General features: G+C 39.4%; 1 protein-coding gene across 4 annotated transcripts in view; it reads right to left on the reverse strand.

Moving 5' to 3' along the window:
* adam12b (ADAM metallopeptidase domain 12b) overlaps positions 1-20,302 on the reverse strand; it is a 91,627-nt gene that overhangs the window by 63,575 nt on the left and 7,750 nt on the right. For 2 of the 4 annotated variants that reach the window (XM_085427878.1, XM_085427877.1), the window contains exons 2-4: positions 14,457-14,578; positions 11,433-11,506; positions 17-70 (exon numbers count right to left, since the gene is read on the reverse strand). In XM_085427878.1, the coding sequence (XP_085284004.1) occupies positions 17-70; positions 11,433-11,506; positions 14,457-14,578 (250 nt within the window). The remainder of the gene's footprint in view (positions 1-16; positions 71-11,432; positions 11,507-14,456; positions 14,579-20,302) is intronic. The other 2 variants (XM_085427880.1, XM_085427879.1) reach the window with 1 other exon arrangement.

The raw sequence follows: 20,302 nt of genomic DNA on the forward strand, positions 1-20,302 counted from the left end.
CCATCCTTTGACTCACCTCTCCAGTAGAGGTCTCTCCCCTCTGCCTCTCTGTGCTCCTCTGCCCTGACTCCTACAGGTTAATGGGGATGGAGTGATTATTATTATTTCCACTGATGATAACCATACCTGAATGAGCTCAGCTGGATTTTTCAGAGCTAAAACGAGTGACAGAAATTAAAATTATGCTAACAATTTAACTTAGTGCGCTAGCCAGGTTTTTATTTACAAAATGGGGAACACCTGGTTCATTATTTACATGGGATTCTCTGCTGTTAGCTGGAGCTAACTAATTGTTACTACCAGCCAGTGATGAAGACTTACTTTCTTGAAAAACTTGAGTATATCCATGATTTCTTGCCGTTTGCCACATGCACGCTAGTGTTTCTGCAGGTGTATACGAGCGGAGTGTAAAGTAGCAGTGAAAACGAGGACTGGATTTTCAGTCATGTGGATGTCCCCTGTGAACAACTGGAACGGATTGGATAACGAAGCACTGACGCTACCTTAACAATGTAAAGCGAAAGGGACCAACCGAGTTATGATCATATTTGTGTGAATAGCGACAGGTTTATATTATTATTTCTTTAAACTCATATTCCTGCATCTTTATATTGAATTTGTCTGCAAGTTCTGTAAAAAAAAAATCGAATAAGTTAAAAAAAAACAAAACCCCAAAAAAAAACCCACCAAATTATTTAGGGGGGCTTAAGAATATTTTAGGGAGGCTTCAGCACCCCTAAAATAGGCCTAACGACGCCACTGCTCGCCAGCATGAAATGTTTGAGAATTAAACTCCCCAAAGAGCTTGGAGAGTCAAACGAAATTTAAAAGCTATCCACTCACTGAACACTGTGTTAGGTACACTGTGATAGTACTGGGTTAGACCCTCTTCTGCCTTCAGACCTGCCCTAATCCTTTGTGACACAGATTCAATAAGGTGCTGGAAACACTCCTCAGCGATTTTGGCCTGTATTGATTTGATAGCATCACAAAGCTGCTGCAGATGTTTCAGCTGCACGTCATTGATGTGAACTTCCTGTTTCACCACATCAAAAAGGTGCTTTATTGGACAGCAACAATACATTGAACTCAGAGACGTGTTCAAGAAAACAGCTGATTTGAGCTTTCTGACTACTGGAAGCAACCATCAGAACACGGCCATAAAGGGACAGACATGTGCAGCAGTAATATACCAATAAACTTGATATCAGGCAGGATGGATCCATGCTTCCATCCTGTTTATTCCAAGTTCTGATTCTACCATCCGAATGTCAAAGCAGAAATCAAGACTCATCAGATCAAGCAATATCCTTCCAATCTTTTGTATGTAGCATAATCTCACTTTCCTGCGCCCACTGTGGTCTTCTGCTACTAATGTCCATTTGATTCAAGGCTCCTTATGTTGTGGATTCAAAGATGCTCTTCTGCATACCTTGGTTGGTTGGTTATACCAATTAGTTGAGTTACTGTAGCATTGCAACAACGTATTTTTTTCCCAGTCAACTGCTACTAACTGGATATTTTCTCAGTACATCAGCAGTTTCTGAAATACTCAGACCAGCCCACCTGACACCGACAACTATGACAAGTAACATTAAGTTGCTGCCATGTGACAATTAAAGTGTTTTACCTAACAAGGTGGCCAGCAAAGACCCGTTTCTATCAATCTACATGTGTCAACTTCATCTTTTAAGGAGCCCTCTGGTAACTTAAACTAAGCCTGCTGTAACATGGCTCAACTCTGAGATGCACACAGTCACACTAATGGACAGACACCTGCAGCATTATGACTGAGTATGTTCCTCATACGTGTTTCTGTGTTCACTTACTTAAAAAAAAAAGAAAATAAAACCATAGCAGTTTTGGATTATTCTCTAAACAGTAACAACATGCGCATAAAAAGTGCTTATCTCACAAACTCAGCTTCTTATTTGCAATACGATTAAGACGAGTCAGTGATTAATTTCTGCTATTCCCAATTCAGAAGAGAGGCTGCAGTACATGCTTCTGAAAACAAACAGCACACACACACACACACACACACACACACACACACACACACACACACACACACACACACACACACACACACACACACACACACACAGACATGCAAAGCTTACTTTTAATAACAATGTTTGTAAGAAAATGATTTTCAGTAAACCGAAAAGTTTTACTACAAGAAAAATACATCTTAAAATGAATATTGAAATGAATCAGATTATTTGCTTGCATGTAGTTTTTTTTATTGTTAACAACAACAACAATTTGTGTTTTAACCAAAAAAAAATGAGACTCTAGTCTAGTTATAAGATATAAACACATTTTAAGAATCATTACTAAGAATCTACATTTAACCAAATAAAACACAATAGTTTTGAAATGCATAAATTCTACACTTAGAAATTTGTATTGTATACACTAGTGTATACACATTTTAGAAAGGAAGACATTAAACTGAATGGATCTGCAACGTTAATGACAATACCCGCTTAAACTGCTGCACGCCTAGTGCTGAAGCAGCATCAGGAATTAAAAAACAACAACTCTATATTCCATATCTTATATTACCTGCAGTGACTGATGGCGTTCTGAGTCTTATTGCTGGCAATAAGCATATCAGATAAACACCCATGAGATTGTAAAACAGCTGCTGAGCTGTTCTGTCTCAGTCCTTATTTCTCATGGGTCTCCTACAATTGACCCATTCTCTATTCCTTGCTGAGATATGGCATAGGATGTGAATCATGCACAAAGCAATGTCTGCTTTGAAAAAGATTTCTCATTAAAGCCTTTACACCAGGCTTTTATGGCTAAGGGTTTTGAAAGGTTGTGTGTGTGAAACGTTATTATGATATACTCTGCAGGTTGAGTCCCTGGCCTAGAAACTGAAATCCGATGACAAACTGTACACTAATGGCTGTATCCTGCCGTAGACAAATATATGAATGTGCATGATAATGTACAAATCGCACATGCATTTCATTATCTTGAGCAATCTATTGATGTACAGTGAGGTAATGTAATCGCTCATATAGCACACTCTCCAGGACATATTTCCTGCTGATGCAGATAAATGATGCCCAGGATAAATGTGGATATTATGCATCAACATCTGTAGCCCCACTCCACATATCAAAAACTCCAACACAGATAATAGATTTTCCGCTCACCGACACCGAGGCAACAGTTCATTCCACTGATGCCCTACTGAGTATATCACAGAGCGTAATTTAAAACAAAAAAGGTTTGCGAACAAGGCTGCAAATGCATCACCCCTTTGGTCTCATTAGGAGCCTCTTACTCTCTGCAAAGCGCCTCGAAACTAAATAGTGAATTGCTTACATTCACAGGATGCTAAGTGTTCTCCTAACTAGCTCCGTTGACAGGTGACCATTCTCTATTTTCTGTATGGTATGTTTAAGGTTCCACTATATCCCCTTACATAAATGAGAAATTACAATACAAAGAGAGAGAGACCAACACGACCATATTAGTTAAGTGCTATGACAACAACCTCAGCATCCTCTCTGCTGCTGCAGACACCTAAAAATAGGTCTGCAGCAGGAGCAAATAGATGATACCATGTGCTGATAGACTGCATTAGTGCATTAAACTTTTTCAGCGAAAGCCCAATCACAACAATACCTGGAACACATTTTCAAATTATTCACCAACATACCAGACTTCATCTGTTTCAGTCCAGCAACAGTTTTAGGCAGTCGAATTGTAAGATAAGTGCTCTACTCAACAAGTGCAAGCTGCAAAATATGTGTCTACAGTGGGAACTATGTGATTTTCTTTACGCACAGTTAATTATTAATCACACAAATTTAACAAGGTACTGGAAACCTTCCTCAGAGATTTTGTTCCATTTTGAAAGAATAACATGACACAGCACAGATATGTCAGCTGCACATCCATGATTTGACTCTCCTGTTCCAACACATCCTGAAGGTGTACTATTGGATTACGATCTGGTGGCTCTGGGGGCCATCTGACTACAGTGAATGCATTGTCATGCTGAAGAAACCAATTTGAGATCATCTGAGTTTTGTGGCATGGTGTGCTATCCTTCTGTAAGAAGCTATCAGAAGACAGGTACACTGTGCTCTTAAACTAATGAACATGGTCACCAAAAATACTCAGGTAGGCTGTGGTAATTCAGTTGGTACGGAGGGGTTTAAAGTGTGCCAAGAAAATGTCACCCACACCATTACACCACCATCACTAGCCTGAACTGTTGATACAAGGCAAAATGGATTCATGCTTCTGTGTTATTTACGCCAAATTCTGATCCTACCAACCGAATGTGAAATAAAGCAACATTTTTCCAATCTTCTATTTTTTCATTTTGGTGAGCCAATGCTTTTGCAGTTTCCTGTTCTTAGCTGACAGGAGTGGCACTTGATGCAGTCCCCTGCTGCTGTAGCCTCAGTTTCTTGCACACACTGTCGTCTGCTGCTCCTGTAGACATTCTGCTTCAAGGTTTCTCACTTGTGCATTCAGAGACGTTCTTATGTTTACCTTGGCTGTAATGAGTTACTACTGCCTTCCTGTCAGTTCGTCCCTGACCACTATATGTAAACCTAGAGATGGTTGTGTGGGAAAATCCCAGTACATCAGCAGTTTCTGAAATACTCAGACCGCCCTGACCAGCACAGCACCATGTCACAAATCACCTTCTTTTTCCATTCTGATGCTCGGTTTGAACTTTAGTAGGTCTATGCCTACATGCCTAAATGCACTGTCGCTGTCATGTGATTGGATAATTGTTGGATGACATCAAATTGGATGATTTGATGTCTTGGCTCAGTAATAACCTCAGATTTCTAACTATTTCTAAGTAGAGGAAAAAAGTGTTGAATGTGAGCGTCTTTGAGCGAGCTTGGCTTTGACCCAGTGTTCAAAAAAAAAAGAAGAAAAAAAAGCAACACCTAAAATTACCCTCCCTCTCTCTCCTTTTCATAGTGTCATTCAAGATTTGGGCAACTGTCCCCAAGGACGATCTGCATTATCCACAAACTGTTCAGCTAACTAATTAAAGATGGCAGGAGGCAAAATGTGATTACTATGCGCTCCAAGCTTAACAAAAACTACAAATGCAATGTCAGAGGTAGAATTCACAATCGGATCAATACTCAAACAAACTGGATGCGTGTTTCGGGATACTCGTCAATGTATAGACCCGACTGCCAAAGTATTTTGTTTTTCTGGCTGACCAAGCAGCAGGAAAAGGGACCCATTGTTACTGCAGTTGACCTGCATGAAACAAGAGAAAACAGATATCCTGGCTCTGTCGAAAGGCAACAAAAATAACCTTCCAATGCCGCTGAACAAAATAAAATACAATGTTCCACCGTGTTTAATCCCTATGAAAACAAAGTCTGAGAACAACTATTTAACTGAATGGAGCAAAGAAAGCCGCTAACCCAAATCCTCTGTAGGTGTTTAACCTAATAATGCCTGAATTAATTGTGACAGGCACAACAAAATGGCTTGGCATCCAAAGACAAAGTCATACAGAGAGTTGGCACCAAAGTACAAGTACACATGCGTTGGCACCAAACAGCAGCCTGGGGTCCAACGTTTCCCACCGGTGGCTTTGACAGGGTCTCAGGTTGCGTGGTGACAGATTAGCTGCCACCAGTGAAAACACAAGCGAGCATGTGGGGAGCGTGGGAGGAGAGGATAGGAAGAGATAGCATAAGAAGGGGGTGTTTGGGGTTGGTGGCAGTGGGGGGACCTGAATATAGCCAGAGAAACAGAGAGACATGTGACAGGAAGCAAGCATCGCTACAACTCGATCACAGACTCACTGGAGCAGAGGAAGTGGGAGTGATAGAAGAGTTGGTGCAGGAAGAACCCAGTAGAGGAAGTTTGCTGCTGTTTTCAACTTCCAAGATCCAGTTTCTAACCCATTTACTGACCGTGCTTACTTAGAATGCCTGAAAACACATTACTACTTATTATCACTGAGTAGTTACACATGCAGTCCCTAATACAGGCCTGCTTAGGTACCAGAGCTGACACCCAAACACATGGGTATTGCATAAAGTTCAACTTATCTCATAGTCGACAGTAACCTGGGATCACTCTCTTTTTTCTTTTTTTGCCAAAAACTCTTCACAGTGAATGAACTGCGTAATAATATATCTGCTCTGTGGTGCACGAAGAGAGAGATGTTGGCATTGTCAGCTGTGTTATTGAAATAGAGTGCATCTTCTTTCCCCTGGAAAACACACTGAGGATGTTGCTATGGGGATTTTTTTGTCAAAAGCATAATGATGTTGTTTAGATGTGGCCATGTGTTTCAAAAGGCCTCTTTCCTCTTTTCTTTCCTGCCAGAGAAGAATGAAAGGAAATGTTCTCAATGGGAAATGCATGGTCTTGTGTAGTGAGCTAGTTAGAATATGGACACATCAAGCTCATTGTGTTTCAAGAAGAATAGCTGAAAAGATGTATTTTATTAAAAATCATAGTGAAGCACAATAATCATACCTAGCCTATGTGTTCACTATTTAAATTGTAAAAAAAGAGAACTCCATTCTCTAAACAAATGTATTAAATCACGTTTTGTAAAAACTTAGACAAAACTAACAGATTTGATCAAATCTTCATGCAAAACTCTAAAAACACACTCGCTAAAACAGATTATGAACTTGTGATACATAATGTTAACCACATGCAGAAGAATTTAAACATACAGCACATAGCTTCCACACAATAGCTCAAAATTATCCACAATTGTTGAAAATGATGTCACGAACCCAGTTCAGAGTCCACAAACAGCTCAGTGATTTGAAGACTGACCCCAGTGATGATAGAAGCAACCAGTGTGCAAGAGGTGATGGATGATGAAGAGTAAGAACAAGAGCAGCAATTTTAGATAAAATCTGAGGAACTGCGATACACGTCGCTCATGGAATGACAATGAAGGAGGCAGGGCAAAGAGTGCAACCCAATCACAGCTGATTCTCTGTGGCCACTACGAACAGGAGATCAAAAGAAGAGAACAGGCCATTTAGTTTGTGGATCATCAGGTTTTTACTGACGCTTCAGTACATCATGTTGCCAATATAAATATGTGCATGAGTGCCTGCGTGCGTCCTCTTTGTCACTGTTCCCTTTTTGTAAATGGCCACATAATGGTACCATGTCCTGAATGCCATATTTTCTATTTTTTCCAATGAAGTGCACCATGAATGTTCAGTAGACTTTTCCCCCATGTGCTTCTTTTATTTTTCTAAAAAAAAGAGTCGTTATGAGTGTTTCACTGTTTGGTCTAAGTGGTTTTAGGAATGCAGCTTGAAAATTGTTGTGTGTTTACTGCTTAAGAAAAGGGCCCAAGTGTTCAAGAGTTTACTCAGATCTCTTCTGAGTAAACTCCATTCAACAGCATCGGGAAAACCTTTCAAAATAGGAAATATTTGAATTTCATTGAGTACTTATTTTCTCAGCAACTCTGTTGCAGGTCAACAGTTTACATTATTTGGCATTTTAATATTCCTACATTTACTTGTTCAGAAGACGGAATGATCCAGTACCGAAATCCCCAATAGGTTTTTTCTTTTTAGAGTAAATGTGGTAATCGCTGTATTTTAAGTTTAACTCATTTTCCAAAAAGACAACACAAAATACACAGTTGTACATGAATCTGACTCTTAGTTTTCTGCATATATAGTGAACGTATAATGCAACAGCCCCAACATTTTCAGTTATGTATCCATGACTTCAGTGACTTTATGACTTAATTTCACTGATTTGCATTCATTTAATGCAGTGGTTCTTAACCTTGTTGGAGGTACCGAACCCCACCAGCTTCATATGCGCATTCACTGAACCCCTCTTTAGTGAAAAATAAAATGTGATTTTTTTACTGGTGCACAAAATGAGCCATGCATGTCATGGCGGAGGCTCTGCCGAACCCCTGAGACCGACTCACCGAACCCCTAGGGTTCGATCGAACCCAGGTTAAGAACCACTGATTTAATGGGAACGTACTTTACCTTTAATCAAAAATCATTAATACTACTTGGTTAACCTAATTTAACCTCAAATTTCATCCATGCATTATAATTATTTACAATGCAGCAACATTTGTCTCCATAAAATGGTAAATAGAGTGCTGGTTATAAAGTGTATTTCACATATAAAGCTATAATTAGCTTTAATATTCATACAGCACTGTATTTTATGCCTTTATGAACACGTGTGGACTCGAGGAACCAGGAACAGAAGCAGTAGCCTTCCGATTGTCAGATGATCCTCTCTACCTTCTAACCCATATCCCCATAATGCCTCAGTCCCCAAAGCATTAGTAATACCTAAACTACAACACACACACACACACACACACACACACACACACACACACACACACACACACACACACACACACACACACACACACACACACACACACACACACACAGAAGTATCTTTGTACGGGACTAATGTGTAATGTCCCGTATGACCACCATTAATCATTTAAAGCCGGGCAACAGTGCTATTGATCAATGCTATACTTCAAAGCAGCCACTGCTGGCAAAGGTGTGCATGTCTGTCTAACACAGTTTGCTCTGTACAACTGGTCAAGCCTTAAATATCATATATGATGATGTTCATGTTGCTTTTATGAAAATGGGGATATAATGTCTCCTCTGTCTCTGTTTTACTGCCAACTTTGAATGAACTGTGATGGAAAGGAAAAATGATATGGTATGGCATTCAAGAGAGGCTGAACTAACTCTCTGATATATATGTTGCATGGGTACAAAAGTAATAAAAGCCAAAATACAGTGTACAGTGCAAAAGTACTAAGACTTCCACAGAAGTGACTCTTTTTTGGAGCCAATATTCACAAAGAGGAATATTCTGAAAATAAGCTTTGCAGGGCTCTTCTTTCAAAAGCTATGATGACGGACTGACAAAAGAATGTAAAATCTATGCTGCTTACATTTTGAATTCAGACAGTTTGGTCCTCATGGCTGGCAAGAACACAAAAGAGATAGCCTCTAACATCAGGGGAAAACAAATTCAGCTGAAGCTCAGGTGTTCGTGCAGTAACACTTCATTTACAAGTTGTACAAATATAAAGGGACTTTGACTCTGCATACAGGCATTGTGCATGCCGCCTAAGAAATACACACAGGCAAACAGAAGATCTCCTCTGATTTCTTCCTCAGTAGATTTGTACTTGTCCTGCTATAGCCAAGTTTGCATGGGACAGCGCCAAGCAGCTAACAACCAGCAGTTTATTAATTGGATCTGGTAGCTTGTTTATATCGGTAAGGACTGAGATCATTTCACACTTGCCATGGAACAGGTGTGCTCTGCAGCAGTGCCAAATGAGCAAACTGCACGGGCTCAGCAATTGAAGCAAAAAAAAAAAAAAAATTAAATTAAATTTAAAAATGAGCTTTCACCAAAAACATGCAATAACTCAGCAAAAAGAGGAAACACTACTGAGATCTAGGGCTCTCCTCATTCAGATGTATCCGATTCCTGAATACCAGCACTAAATTGTTCTTCTTCTTATTTGCTTCATTCTGGAAATTTCACTCCATTTAATGTTTTTACTACATTTCCCCTCTAATTAAATTCAGTTGTGTGAAGGCTTGCTAGACGAACCGCCTTTACTTTGATTATAATCTTCAAATTGTGATTTTGAAAAATTATACAAAAGACTAAATTTCAGATGCACTAGACATGAGCCCAAGGATATTCCCTGGAGTTTTTTTTGTTAAAAATCATTATGAGTTGGATAGAAATGAAAAGGCCCTGAGGGTCTAAACATTGCTTGGGACAGACACTGACTGCTGTTTTTGAAAATGAGCTATACCTTTAAACAGTCATATCCTGATGTTCCCTATCAGAGACAATCACAGAATAAATATCTGCAAAGTTCAATCCTATTTCTAATCCTATGGCCTCTGATGACTATCTGGTGAAGAAATATGTACTGACAAGCACTATGCAGATTTGGGTAAAAAAAAAAAAAGTTAATTTGCACAGCACCTCAGAAGCGCATGTTGTGTCTGCCTCCACCAAACGCCGGAAGCAGAGACGATGTGTCTGAATCTTAAATATTGCTAAAAAACCTCAAGGACTTCACTAAACTACAAACATACTTTTTGTCCTAAGCGCCCTCATCTTTCCTCCTACCCCAGACTCAACGGATGCGCCCTCGACATAACAGGCACACGTAGAGGTCAGAGACCACCTGTTCTGAGCTGGCTGAACTGCTGAAGCGATATCAGAGGACACATCTGGCCTGACACGCCGGATGGGAAAGGCAGCTTGCTTCCAGGCTGGTGACAGCCGGTGACGGATGACTCACAGCTGATGCTGAGGTTACAGGAGGTCACATGGTGAGCAAGGAACGGAAGGGTTAGTTGGGACAGTGTTTTTCTAAGGAGCGTTTAGCTTCTAGAGAGGAGCATGAGCTGATTTCTAGTTTGTTTTGCAAGTGTTTTGAATTATCGAAGCGTGGAGTGGCAGAGTACCTAGGGGATGTACGCTAACTCATTTGTTCATCTGCTCACATAATAGACCACTTGCTGAAATCGCTCCTTAAAATGGAGAATAAAGATGTGAATCGATATTTGATTTCTAAATTTCGACAACAGTTATTGGTTTTCATTTTCTGTCTCGCACACAGCTCTGCATTTTGAATCTCGAAAGTCCAATTTGAGTTTGTTCTGAGACTTAGCAGTGACAAGGGGCCTCACCAGTTCTGAACAAAGTCTATCAATTCAATGTCAATATCCGTATCCCAAAGCAGCAGAGTAAAATATTATGTCTCCACTCCGTCTGAATAACAAATATTGACAGACACAAGACCTGAATCGGTAATGCAATCATTCTTGTAAGATTCTAAATTTCCCCCGGACATGTAACCTGGTTTTTCTTTTGGCTTTACAGCTATCCTTCTTGCCTCTCTCTATATATATTTCTTCTCAGTGTATTTCAGTTTGAGCGTGACTTTGTGTGGCTATATTTACATATTTATGAACTCTACATGATCCTCACCCCTCGTTCCAGAGTTCACAGCGTTATTTTCCACAGTATGGAAGGGAGAGAAGTGATGAGAGATGCTGAAAAGCAAAGAAGGGGAGGACGAGCATGTCCTCTGAGCTCTGTGCTGCCTTATTCTTTATCAGCTTTCATCTCTTAGCCCTTCCAAGAGACTGAACCATAAAAGAATCCAATCACAAGGGGACATATTATTTTCTCCCTCCTTGAATACACTATACCGTATCCTAGACCCACACAATGTCTTGTCCTCTTGCATATGTAACTCGAGGAAGCAATGGTCAGGAGCATGGTTTATCTATTGACTCTGTGTGTGATTAGCATACTAAACATGCAGTTTCTTCTAACTCAACGCACCCGGTGAGTATTAAAATGAGTCATAAGAAAAAACTCACTCATTTTTCTCCAGCAACAGGATCAGCTGTTCACCTTCTGCGGGCACCAGCAGCTGCAGCGATGCAGGATATCTCTGAAACACAAAAAGATATGAGGTCATGCCCAGAAATCACCAATCCTGTCTGTGGACGTGCGTGACGGTTCAGCTGACGTTTTCGTGCACAAAGCAGGATGGGGCAAGGCACAATAGTGCTAGAGGAACAGGAAGAAAACTTCCACATCATTCACTTCCCAAATCTGGAATCAACTTCCATTTATACCATGACAATCCTTAAGCCTTTAATGGAAACAAATCCACTGAATAGAATTACAATGAATAATATAGTGAAGGGATTTGTTACTGTTACTGAGGAAACTGTACTGTTGCTGTTTAATGTTTCACAGCATATTGAGACAACTCAGGAAACAGTGTATTTTTCAGCATGAAGATGTGTCTAAAAACAGACAATGTTAAGATGCTTTGACAGTGGATTGGTTTAGGTTTTGCAAAAGAATAATGGAACAAGGAGGAGGACTAATTAATGGTGTTGTGTGGGAAACCACATGTCACTCAATGACATGTTGCTTCTTTGCTTCTGACAAGGTTTGTTTGCAATAAATTGATAAAGCCTCACTTAAAATGGGACTTTTTGTCACTGGTGTATAAAAACACAAAATCTGCAATAATGTATTTTGACAGTATTTCAGACTTGGTCCAAAACGTAAGTTTGATTTTTTTAGAAGAGAAAAAGTGTCGCAACAGCTGTAATGATTACGTGACGTGAGTGGTTTGGTGTTAATGACGAATGGCTGCAAGTGTCATTTAAAAATTGAATCCTCTATCAAATATTAAAATGTCAATTTCCAAAATATAGCTTTAAGGTGAGTTAATGCTTTTCTGAAAATTAGCATCGTCCTTAAGGCAAAACAGAGGCAAAGAAGTTCCATGCTTTAGAGCCTCAGTTTTGTAAAAAAGGATTCATGAACGTAAGCTAGCAGAGAGGAAAAAGGGTCAGACATGTTCACACTAAGCAGAAATGGATTTATATTTCATCAGCTGATATTTTAGATGAACAGAGTGCTCTTTCACAGTGACATTTCTTAGGATAGCTGACCGATGCCTTCGGGGAAATACTCTGCTGGCCAGTCTGAAGCTGTGTGTCTGCAAGTATGTGTGTGGACAATTCATGTCATGTCTACTGTGCAACAAAGAAAATGTGTCATAATTCTGCAATACTTTACAGCTCCAAGAAAACTTCTACTTGGCACACAAGGCAGGTATACCGTAGCTGACCATTTTACACCTGTTCAGCTGCGTATCGATACAAATATGTAATATACATCTAAGCAGAGCCTGAAGATGCCTGTGAAAATGTGAGAATGCCTTGTTGATGGCAGATGTCAGCGGACTATTACCAGCAGTAAGATAACATCTCTCAGATAGGCTACAGCAACAGAAGACCACAAGTATTGTGACTCCTGCAGGTAAGAACAGGAAACTAAGGCTACAATGCACAACGGCTCCCAAAACCTGAACAATAAAAGACTAGAAAATATTGCCTGGTCTGATGAATAGATTTCTGCTACAACATTCAGAAGATGGGGTCAGACATTGGTATGAGCAACATGAAAGCATGGATCCATGCTGCCTTGTATCAACAGTTCAGGCTGCTGCTGTTTGCATGATTTGTGGGAGATATTTCTGGCACTCTTCCGGCCCCTCAGTACCAGCTGAGCTGCTTAAATGCCACAGCTTCCTTGAATATTGCTGCTTCTAGCAGGACAACACACCACATCACAAAGCTCAAATCATCTCAAACTGGTTTCTTGATCATGACAGTGAATCCAGTGCAGTCAAACGGCCTGCACAGTCATCAGCTCTAAATCCACAAGAGCATCACTATGAGGTGATGGAAGAGGAATTTACAACAAGGCTGATAAATCTAGGGCAGAGTGTGATGCTATGATGTCAATAATGACCAAAATCTCTGATGAAATGATCAATGTTTCCAACACCTTGTTTAATTTGTGCCATGAAGAATTTAGGCACGACTGAAGACAATAGGAACAGCGAAGTATACCCAACAAAATGACCAGTGTGTGCATAAATCTGCCTCTGTGTTGTGACTTTTACTGCAGTCTCTGATAAGACAATCACAAGTTACCCTTGTAGTAAGTTTAATATGGGACAGCAGGCTGCTTTAACTATTGTCTCGCCTTAACAAAAATGCCTTATATCAGCACAGTAGGTGATAGAAAAATATGGCTAATGTAGCTCAAAATGATTAAGGCTATAAAACGTAGTTTCACTTCCCCACAGTATGTGACATTTTTGTGATGACTGACTGTGAGGCAGGCACATAACGCTGGGAAAAAAATCCTAAACAAAACAAATCGTTCAGATGGTGACTTCCCTGCACGAGGAAAAGTGTTTGATTGCTCAGGGAGTTCTGAATACCTACACATTTCCCTCCTCTGGAAAGTTTCCTTAAGTTGCGGTAGAGATGCCAAATTTCAAACATTTCCCTTTCCAGCTGTAGTAAGTGGAACAGACAGGGTTTCATAGCCTGAGAAGGCATGTTTAGAGAAACCAGAGAGGGATGATTTGTATATATCTTTTAATCTAGCTTATAATGTGTAGTACATGAACGAAATGACACTCTTTACAAGCTGTTACAGAGCTTTTAGCAATAAGTTCACAATATGTAGTGTCTAGTGTGTGGCAAGCTCATATTTAACAAAGAAATGAGGACATGTTCAAAACAAAGCCGATAGCATGGAAGGAGAAGAACTACAAAAAGGGGCATGACATGGAGGGAAAACATAGCAAAAGAGGGGACTTCTCTACCAAAAGAAATTAAATAGACAGGCAACAGATGGAGGCAACAGAGGAAGGAATCATATACTGTGGTTATGTTAAACAAAAAGCCAGACATCTATACTTGGCTGCACTCTGAAAAGCACACTGACATTAGTTCAGTATCTGGCTGAGTCAGCTTATTACCAATAAGCTATTTCTGCTAAATGGTTTTGAGAGTATTTACCCCAGATGTGAGTTGGCTGAGAGGTCTGCGCTCTTTGCCCTTCAGCAACAGAGGTATGGCGGTCTCGTAAGTTTGCGGCCTGGTTGCCTCCCCGCTCTGTTCGGCCTTGTCTGGACTACTTCCTGTGAAAAGATCATCAGCACAGATTAGCTTGAAATTTAGCATCAAGCTACAAACAATACAGATTGCAAACAAAGGGGTCAGAAATGTGGGTCAAAGCTGCTGTGTAATATCCTCAATAATTCAAGGACACCATTAATGCAACAAAAGCTTGGAAGGCTCAGACACACAGCAGAGCAGAACACTATTAAAGACTGTGGTCGGTGCTGCAGAGAAAGAGTAAAAGCTCACTCCTGTTCCTGCGAGTAGATATGCTATCCCCCAAAGGACCCTTGCAACAAGACCACAGCCACAGACAGAGCATCAATAATAGATGCTCTCACGCAGTTTATAACTCTTCTTCTGCAATATTTCCCCAGATGGGAATGGGGTTTTTTTTCTAAAAAAGGTAGGATGAAATTGTCTTTCCCATTTCTTATATATATATATATATATATATATATATATATATATATATATATATATATACATATATATATACCTTTATCTTTCTTCCTGTCCAACTTTGTATAGTAGTTCAGGAACGAGCACCATACTGTGCTGTTTCCTCCTCTTTTCCACATATCATTTTACTCCTCTTCCAAACTTGTAATAGAGCTAAATTACCAAAGTAAGAAACTGGTTAAGCTAATTAGTTTTTAAAAGATTGCTCTTTTGGGACAGAAAGAAACCTACTGTGTATAGAATAAGATGAAGTATAGTAAACCATATCAATGCTTGGAGCAAAATGTGGGAATCAGTCACAATTCCCTCTGCTCTCTCAGTGTCTCTCTCAGCTCCACAGAAGACTTGGCTGTCCCTAACGGCCTTACAGAGCATGTCTGTGCTGTTGCTAGCCCAGCAGGATTCCTGTGTAGCCCAATAAATGTTACAAACCCATAGAGGATTGAATAGAGAGTGTTAAAAGGGGAGGGGAGAGGCTGTTTGAGGTTTCACGCTCCCGCTATCAACAAAGTAAAACTGAGAGTGAGTGCACCGCCTCTATTTACTATACATCTAAAGTCTCGGCATATTCTCTAATCCTTGGAGATTTGCAGTAAAGCATCCACGTGTCTGCATGTGCATGTGTAACATTATACACAGTGCAACAAGAGTTCAGCAGTACACTGAGCAGAAATGCTACAATCCCACATATTTTGTTGCTCCTCCTCCCGCCTGGAGGTGTTTTGATTTTCAGGTACGTTTGTCTCTTCAAAGGGTGACAATTCTTGTCTTTGAAGACTGACTCCTGTGCCACCGTGACTACGCTTCATACAACTTCAAACTGTCTGTGACGGCGGCTTGTCTGTGTTCTCAGCGTGGCCCACACTCTCAACTTAGCCACAGTACATAATAAGCTAATAAGGGCATAAAAGGGACCTCCTACATTTAATGGGATATTTGAACATATGCCGATGGTAGTTTGTTGGTTTTAGTGGTGCACGAAAACCACGTTAGACAGACGGAGCAGCATGACTGAGACCACAGGCTGCGGCTGGAGTGCCATTAAAAAAGAGCTATAAAAGGAAAGCCAGGCAGACGTCTTGTTAATTAAAGACTTCATCACTTCCACCAGGGTCCCTCACAAATCATTTAGAGCTCTCTGACACTAAATGAGTTTGCGATCCTTAAACAATATCAGTTTGGAGTGGAGACTTCAAGCCTGGGTGAGCTCAAAACAAACTAGTTAGTACAATGTGTTTTCAGCCCACATCTAAGTATTTCTAATTCTTCTGTAAAGCCACATTCTAACGAGCTTGCCATCATAAAGAGCAACATACGGAAAATCTTTCCTTGAAGGCATCCATCTCGTTACATTTGTCTCTACACAAAAAGAGACAAAGGGAGTTTTGTGAAATCTAATCCTGCCCATTTTCTCTCCTCCACACACATGGCCAGTCTCTGGGTAAAGTAAGCGTGCTCACTCAATGTTGGACGTAGCCTCCCTAATTCGGGGGGGTTTAGATGCCGTTTGATGTTCTGGTAAGCGCTTTGTTTGAAGTACAGTGACCCCTTTAATATGTGAATTAATGAGTTTTTGTAGCATTTTGTGTGTGCTAGGCTTCAGTTTGCAACATCTGCCAAAGCAAACTTAAAAGAAAGTTCACTTCAAACAGCAGAGAAATATGACATTCATCATCATTCTCACGGGTTTTATCCTCTTTGGGAACCTTTTAAATTCACACTAAAACTGGGTTAATCCCGTATGTTTTCTGAGAGCTCCATGACTGCTAAGCCAACCACAGTTGTACCCCCATATTGGACACAAGGCAGAATTATCTGTGGGTCACACATGAAAAACACAAGTTCTGTTTTGCAGCCAAGATCATCTTTCCCCCAAGCTCTCTTTAAATAGCCTCATAACCCAGATTTCTTTTAAAGACAACTCTGTTTTGATGATCTAACAAATATATTTTTCTTTCTGCCACTATTTCATATTCTGCACAGCTGAGTATTACTGGTAGGAAATGGGAATTCAAACAGAGGCCGATGTCCACTTTTCTCAGCAGGGCAGTGAAACAGCCAAAAACATAAACAAACAAAATGAGCCACAATTACTGCAGTCAAATCCAAGAGGCTGCTGGACTCTGGGAAAAACTCTACCTCATTACATAGACTTGGTATTTTACCTGCTGCAACAAAAGGCTTCTCTGATAACTTTCACATCTTTTTGTCCATTTATCTTTTTGATTGAGAAAGGTGTTTATATTGTGGAGGGATTTAAGCAAAGCAGCCAAAGCAGCATGGATTACCTTTTGAAAAATGCATATGTCTGGCTGCTTTTGTATCTGATCAACAAGCAATTTTATTATAGGGTCCCTCTAGTGAGATGGATAAGAGAATACAAAACATAAGGTCAAAACGAGTTTATGAATCAAATCAAATCAAATCAAATCACTTTTTATTGTCACATCACATGTGCAGGCACACTGGCACAGCACATGCGAGTGAAATTCTTGTGTGCGAGCCCCACAAGCAACAGAGATGTGCAAACACAACAACACAAACGAGCAAAATACAAGAATGGCCAACCTGAAACTAATAAATATATGTACAATATATAATAGTGTATGCATTTCTGGATGTGTATACTAAATATTTTCCTACGTGTGTGTGTGTGTGTGTGTGTGTGTGTGTGTGTGTGTGTGTGTGTGTGTGTGTGTGTGTGTGTATACACATTTTTACAAATTAAATAGTAAAAAAATAAAATAAAATAATAATAATAATAATAATAAAATATATAAAATATACAGAGTTGAATATGTGCAAAACAAGTGGCATTTATATACAGTGTGGAGTGCATAATGTTGAAGTTCCAGTAGTGAAGCTGAGGTGTCTATGACGTGTTCAGCAGGATGAAGGACATTTAGCAATCTATAAGCAAAATGTTCAAGGAAACACAAGAGAAGATGAACACCACAGCGGGACTTGAGAGACCTTCTGCAATCAGATTAGCGTCAAACAACATATGCATACAAACTAAGTGTAACTTAACGTCTTTATGTTTTGCTGGGAAAACAGGAAATAAGGCTGTGTTTGCCTTTTTACCTAAAAAAGAGTTTATACAATTCTAACACGCTTGAAAGTCAATATTTGGTACAACCATCTTTATCTTTAAGGTACAGTAGCCACAGCTTCTTAGTAAGAGTCTTCTATAAATAATTCACTGCAAATCAACTTATTATTAGGTTGTTTATTATATATATTATATGTTGTATAGTAAAAAGCTGTAAAAATAGTCATTATTATGCAAACAGAAGAATCACAAAGTGAAGAGCTGCGAAATATTTCAGACAACGTGACACAAAGAGAAAAAGTCATCAAGCAGGAACTCTTTGAGCAGAGTTAAAAATAAAATCAAGGAAACACAACAAAGCCTGAAGACATGACTTCAGTTATTTCTCAACACAGAGAAGAGACCTTTAATGCCAGCTGATCAAAGGATAAGAACTCTGATTATGGATTTGATAATGGTGAAGATTTATTGGTCAATATCTGCACAGCGGCTGCAAAACCAACCCTCTAAGCCTCCAATCATCTGTAAATGCCCTCAGAAAGGTGAATCTTGGCCAACAGTGAATCACTGAAGAGGCTTTTAGCTTGAAAAAGGAAAATGACGGTACCCAGCGCATACACAGGGACAACTGCCAAAACGCTGATAAGAAACACACAGCATAGGTGAGTTCAACTGTTACAATTGGATTTGATGGAAATCTGGATCTGATCCAGAACCATTTCTGGGAGTGATTACTGTATTGACTTTCCTTATTGATTACAAAATGGTAAGACATTGACCCAAACTAAAATCCCTGCGTGAGCGTGAGATGAGCGTTGTTATAAGTGTAGGCAGGCTGGCTTTTTTCATCCTTAACTGATATGAAATCAAATAAAGAAGTGTTTCTCTGAATGAAATACCGAGGCCATTTCCACCTTTGTACATTACACATTATAAGCTTTCAAAGAGGGATATTTTTCATTTTTTATTATGTATTTTTCATCTCTATCACGCATGTACATTTACACAAGTACTAAAGTAGTTCCTTTCTTCCTTAGAGTTAGAGGAAGGCATCAATATCAATCTCATCTTTGTTAAATATGAAGCTATAACCAGCAGATAGTTAGCTTAGTTTAGCTGAGTGGACTGGAGATCAGGGGAATGTGAAAGGAATTAAACCAGATGGTTTTACAGAGTTTCATGTGTGAGACAATTTCTTGGCCAGACGTTGTAACGTCTTATGGTCCTGTCATCACAATGAGTTTGGAAAACAGGTGTGAAGTTACCATGCACAGCCAAAAGTAACTCCCCTTAGAGAGCCACAGTGTCATAGTACTGGGTCTTTGACCCAGTGTTTCTATGTTTCCGGACTTAATAGTATTTGCTGATTTCTAAATATATAATTGCTTGCCTAGAAAGAAAGTGCTTTATAAAAAATGGTGGATGAGGCCGCTATACACAATAATAGGTCTCAATATAAAGAAACACATTAAAAAGTGAGGTTGTGCTAGCACTTATTTAATCAGAAGTTTCTCAGAAAAATATAATAACATCAATATATCTTTGTGACCGTCTACCATATTACAGCTTATTCAGTAAGACTTATTGCAGAACTCAGCACTACAGCTTTTATTTCCTTTTACAACGCATTTCTTTTTAACACATCAAAGGGAGCATTTTACAGTTCCTACTTCAATATTATGTTCGTAGACTAATAAAAGACATTCAAAAGTAGTAATGGCATTGTTTAAAAAAAAAGGAGCGCTGTAGCTCTCGGAGGTGCTAGATACTTTCCTGCATATGAATTAATGTTTGATGGTGGAAGCAACTTCAAAGAAAAGACTTTCAATGGAAAATAAGTCACTCGGTGAACAGACAGGCTTCTCTTATAGAGATTAATGTACAAATGTATATTTCAATTTGGTGTTTTATCTTGAGCAGTATAACTGGCCTGCTTGCTCAACATTAGTTCACATTGTCCCAGAATGGAAGTGCATTAAACAAGAAAGCTGAAGCTACAGCATAATTTCCACACATTTGCAATGTTCAAAAGCAAACTATGAACGCCTTCCTAGAAATTACACTTTTATCTTGAAGAAAATGTAATAAGTTATAGTAGTAAATACTAAGATAAGATAAGATAAAACTTTATTAATCCCCCGAATTTCCCAGAGGAACCCACCCGAGGGATTAATAAAGTTTTATCTTATCTTATCTTATCTTAGTATTTAGTAAATAAAAATGTCTTTAC

This window comes from Rhamphochromis longiceps, linkage group LG13 (genome assembly GCF_057381845.1).
Source record: "Rhamphochromis longiceps isolate RC_006_pf linkage group LG13, R_longiceps_female_GT1.1, whole genome shotgun sequence".
Taxonomy (NCBI): domain Eukaryota; kingdom Metazoa; phylum Chordata; class Actinopteri; order Cichliformes; family Cichlidae; genus Rhamphochromis; species Rhamphochromis longiceps.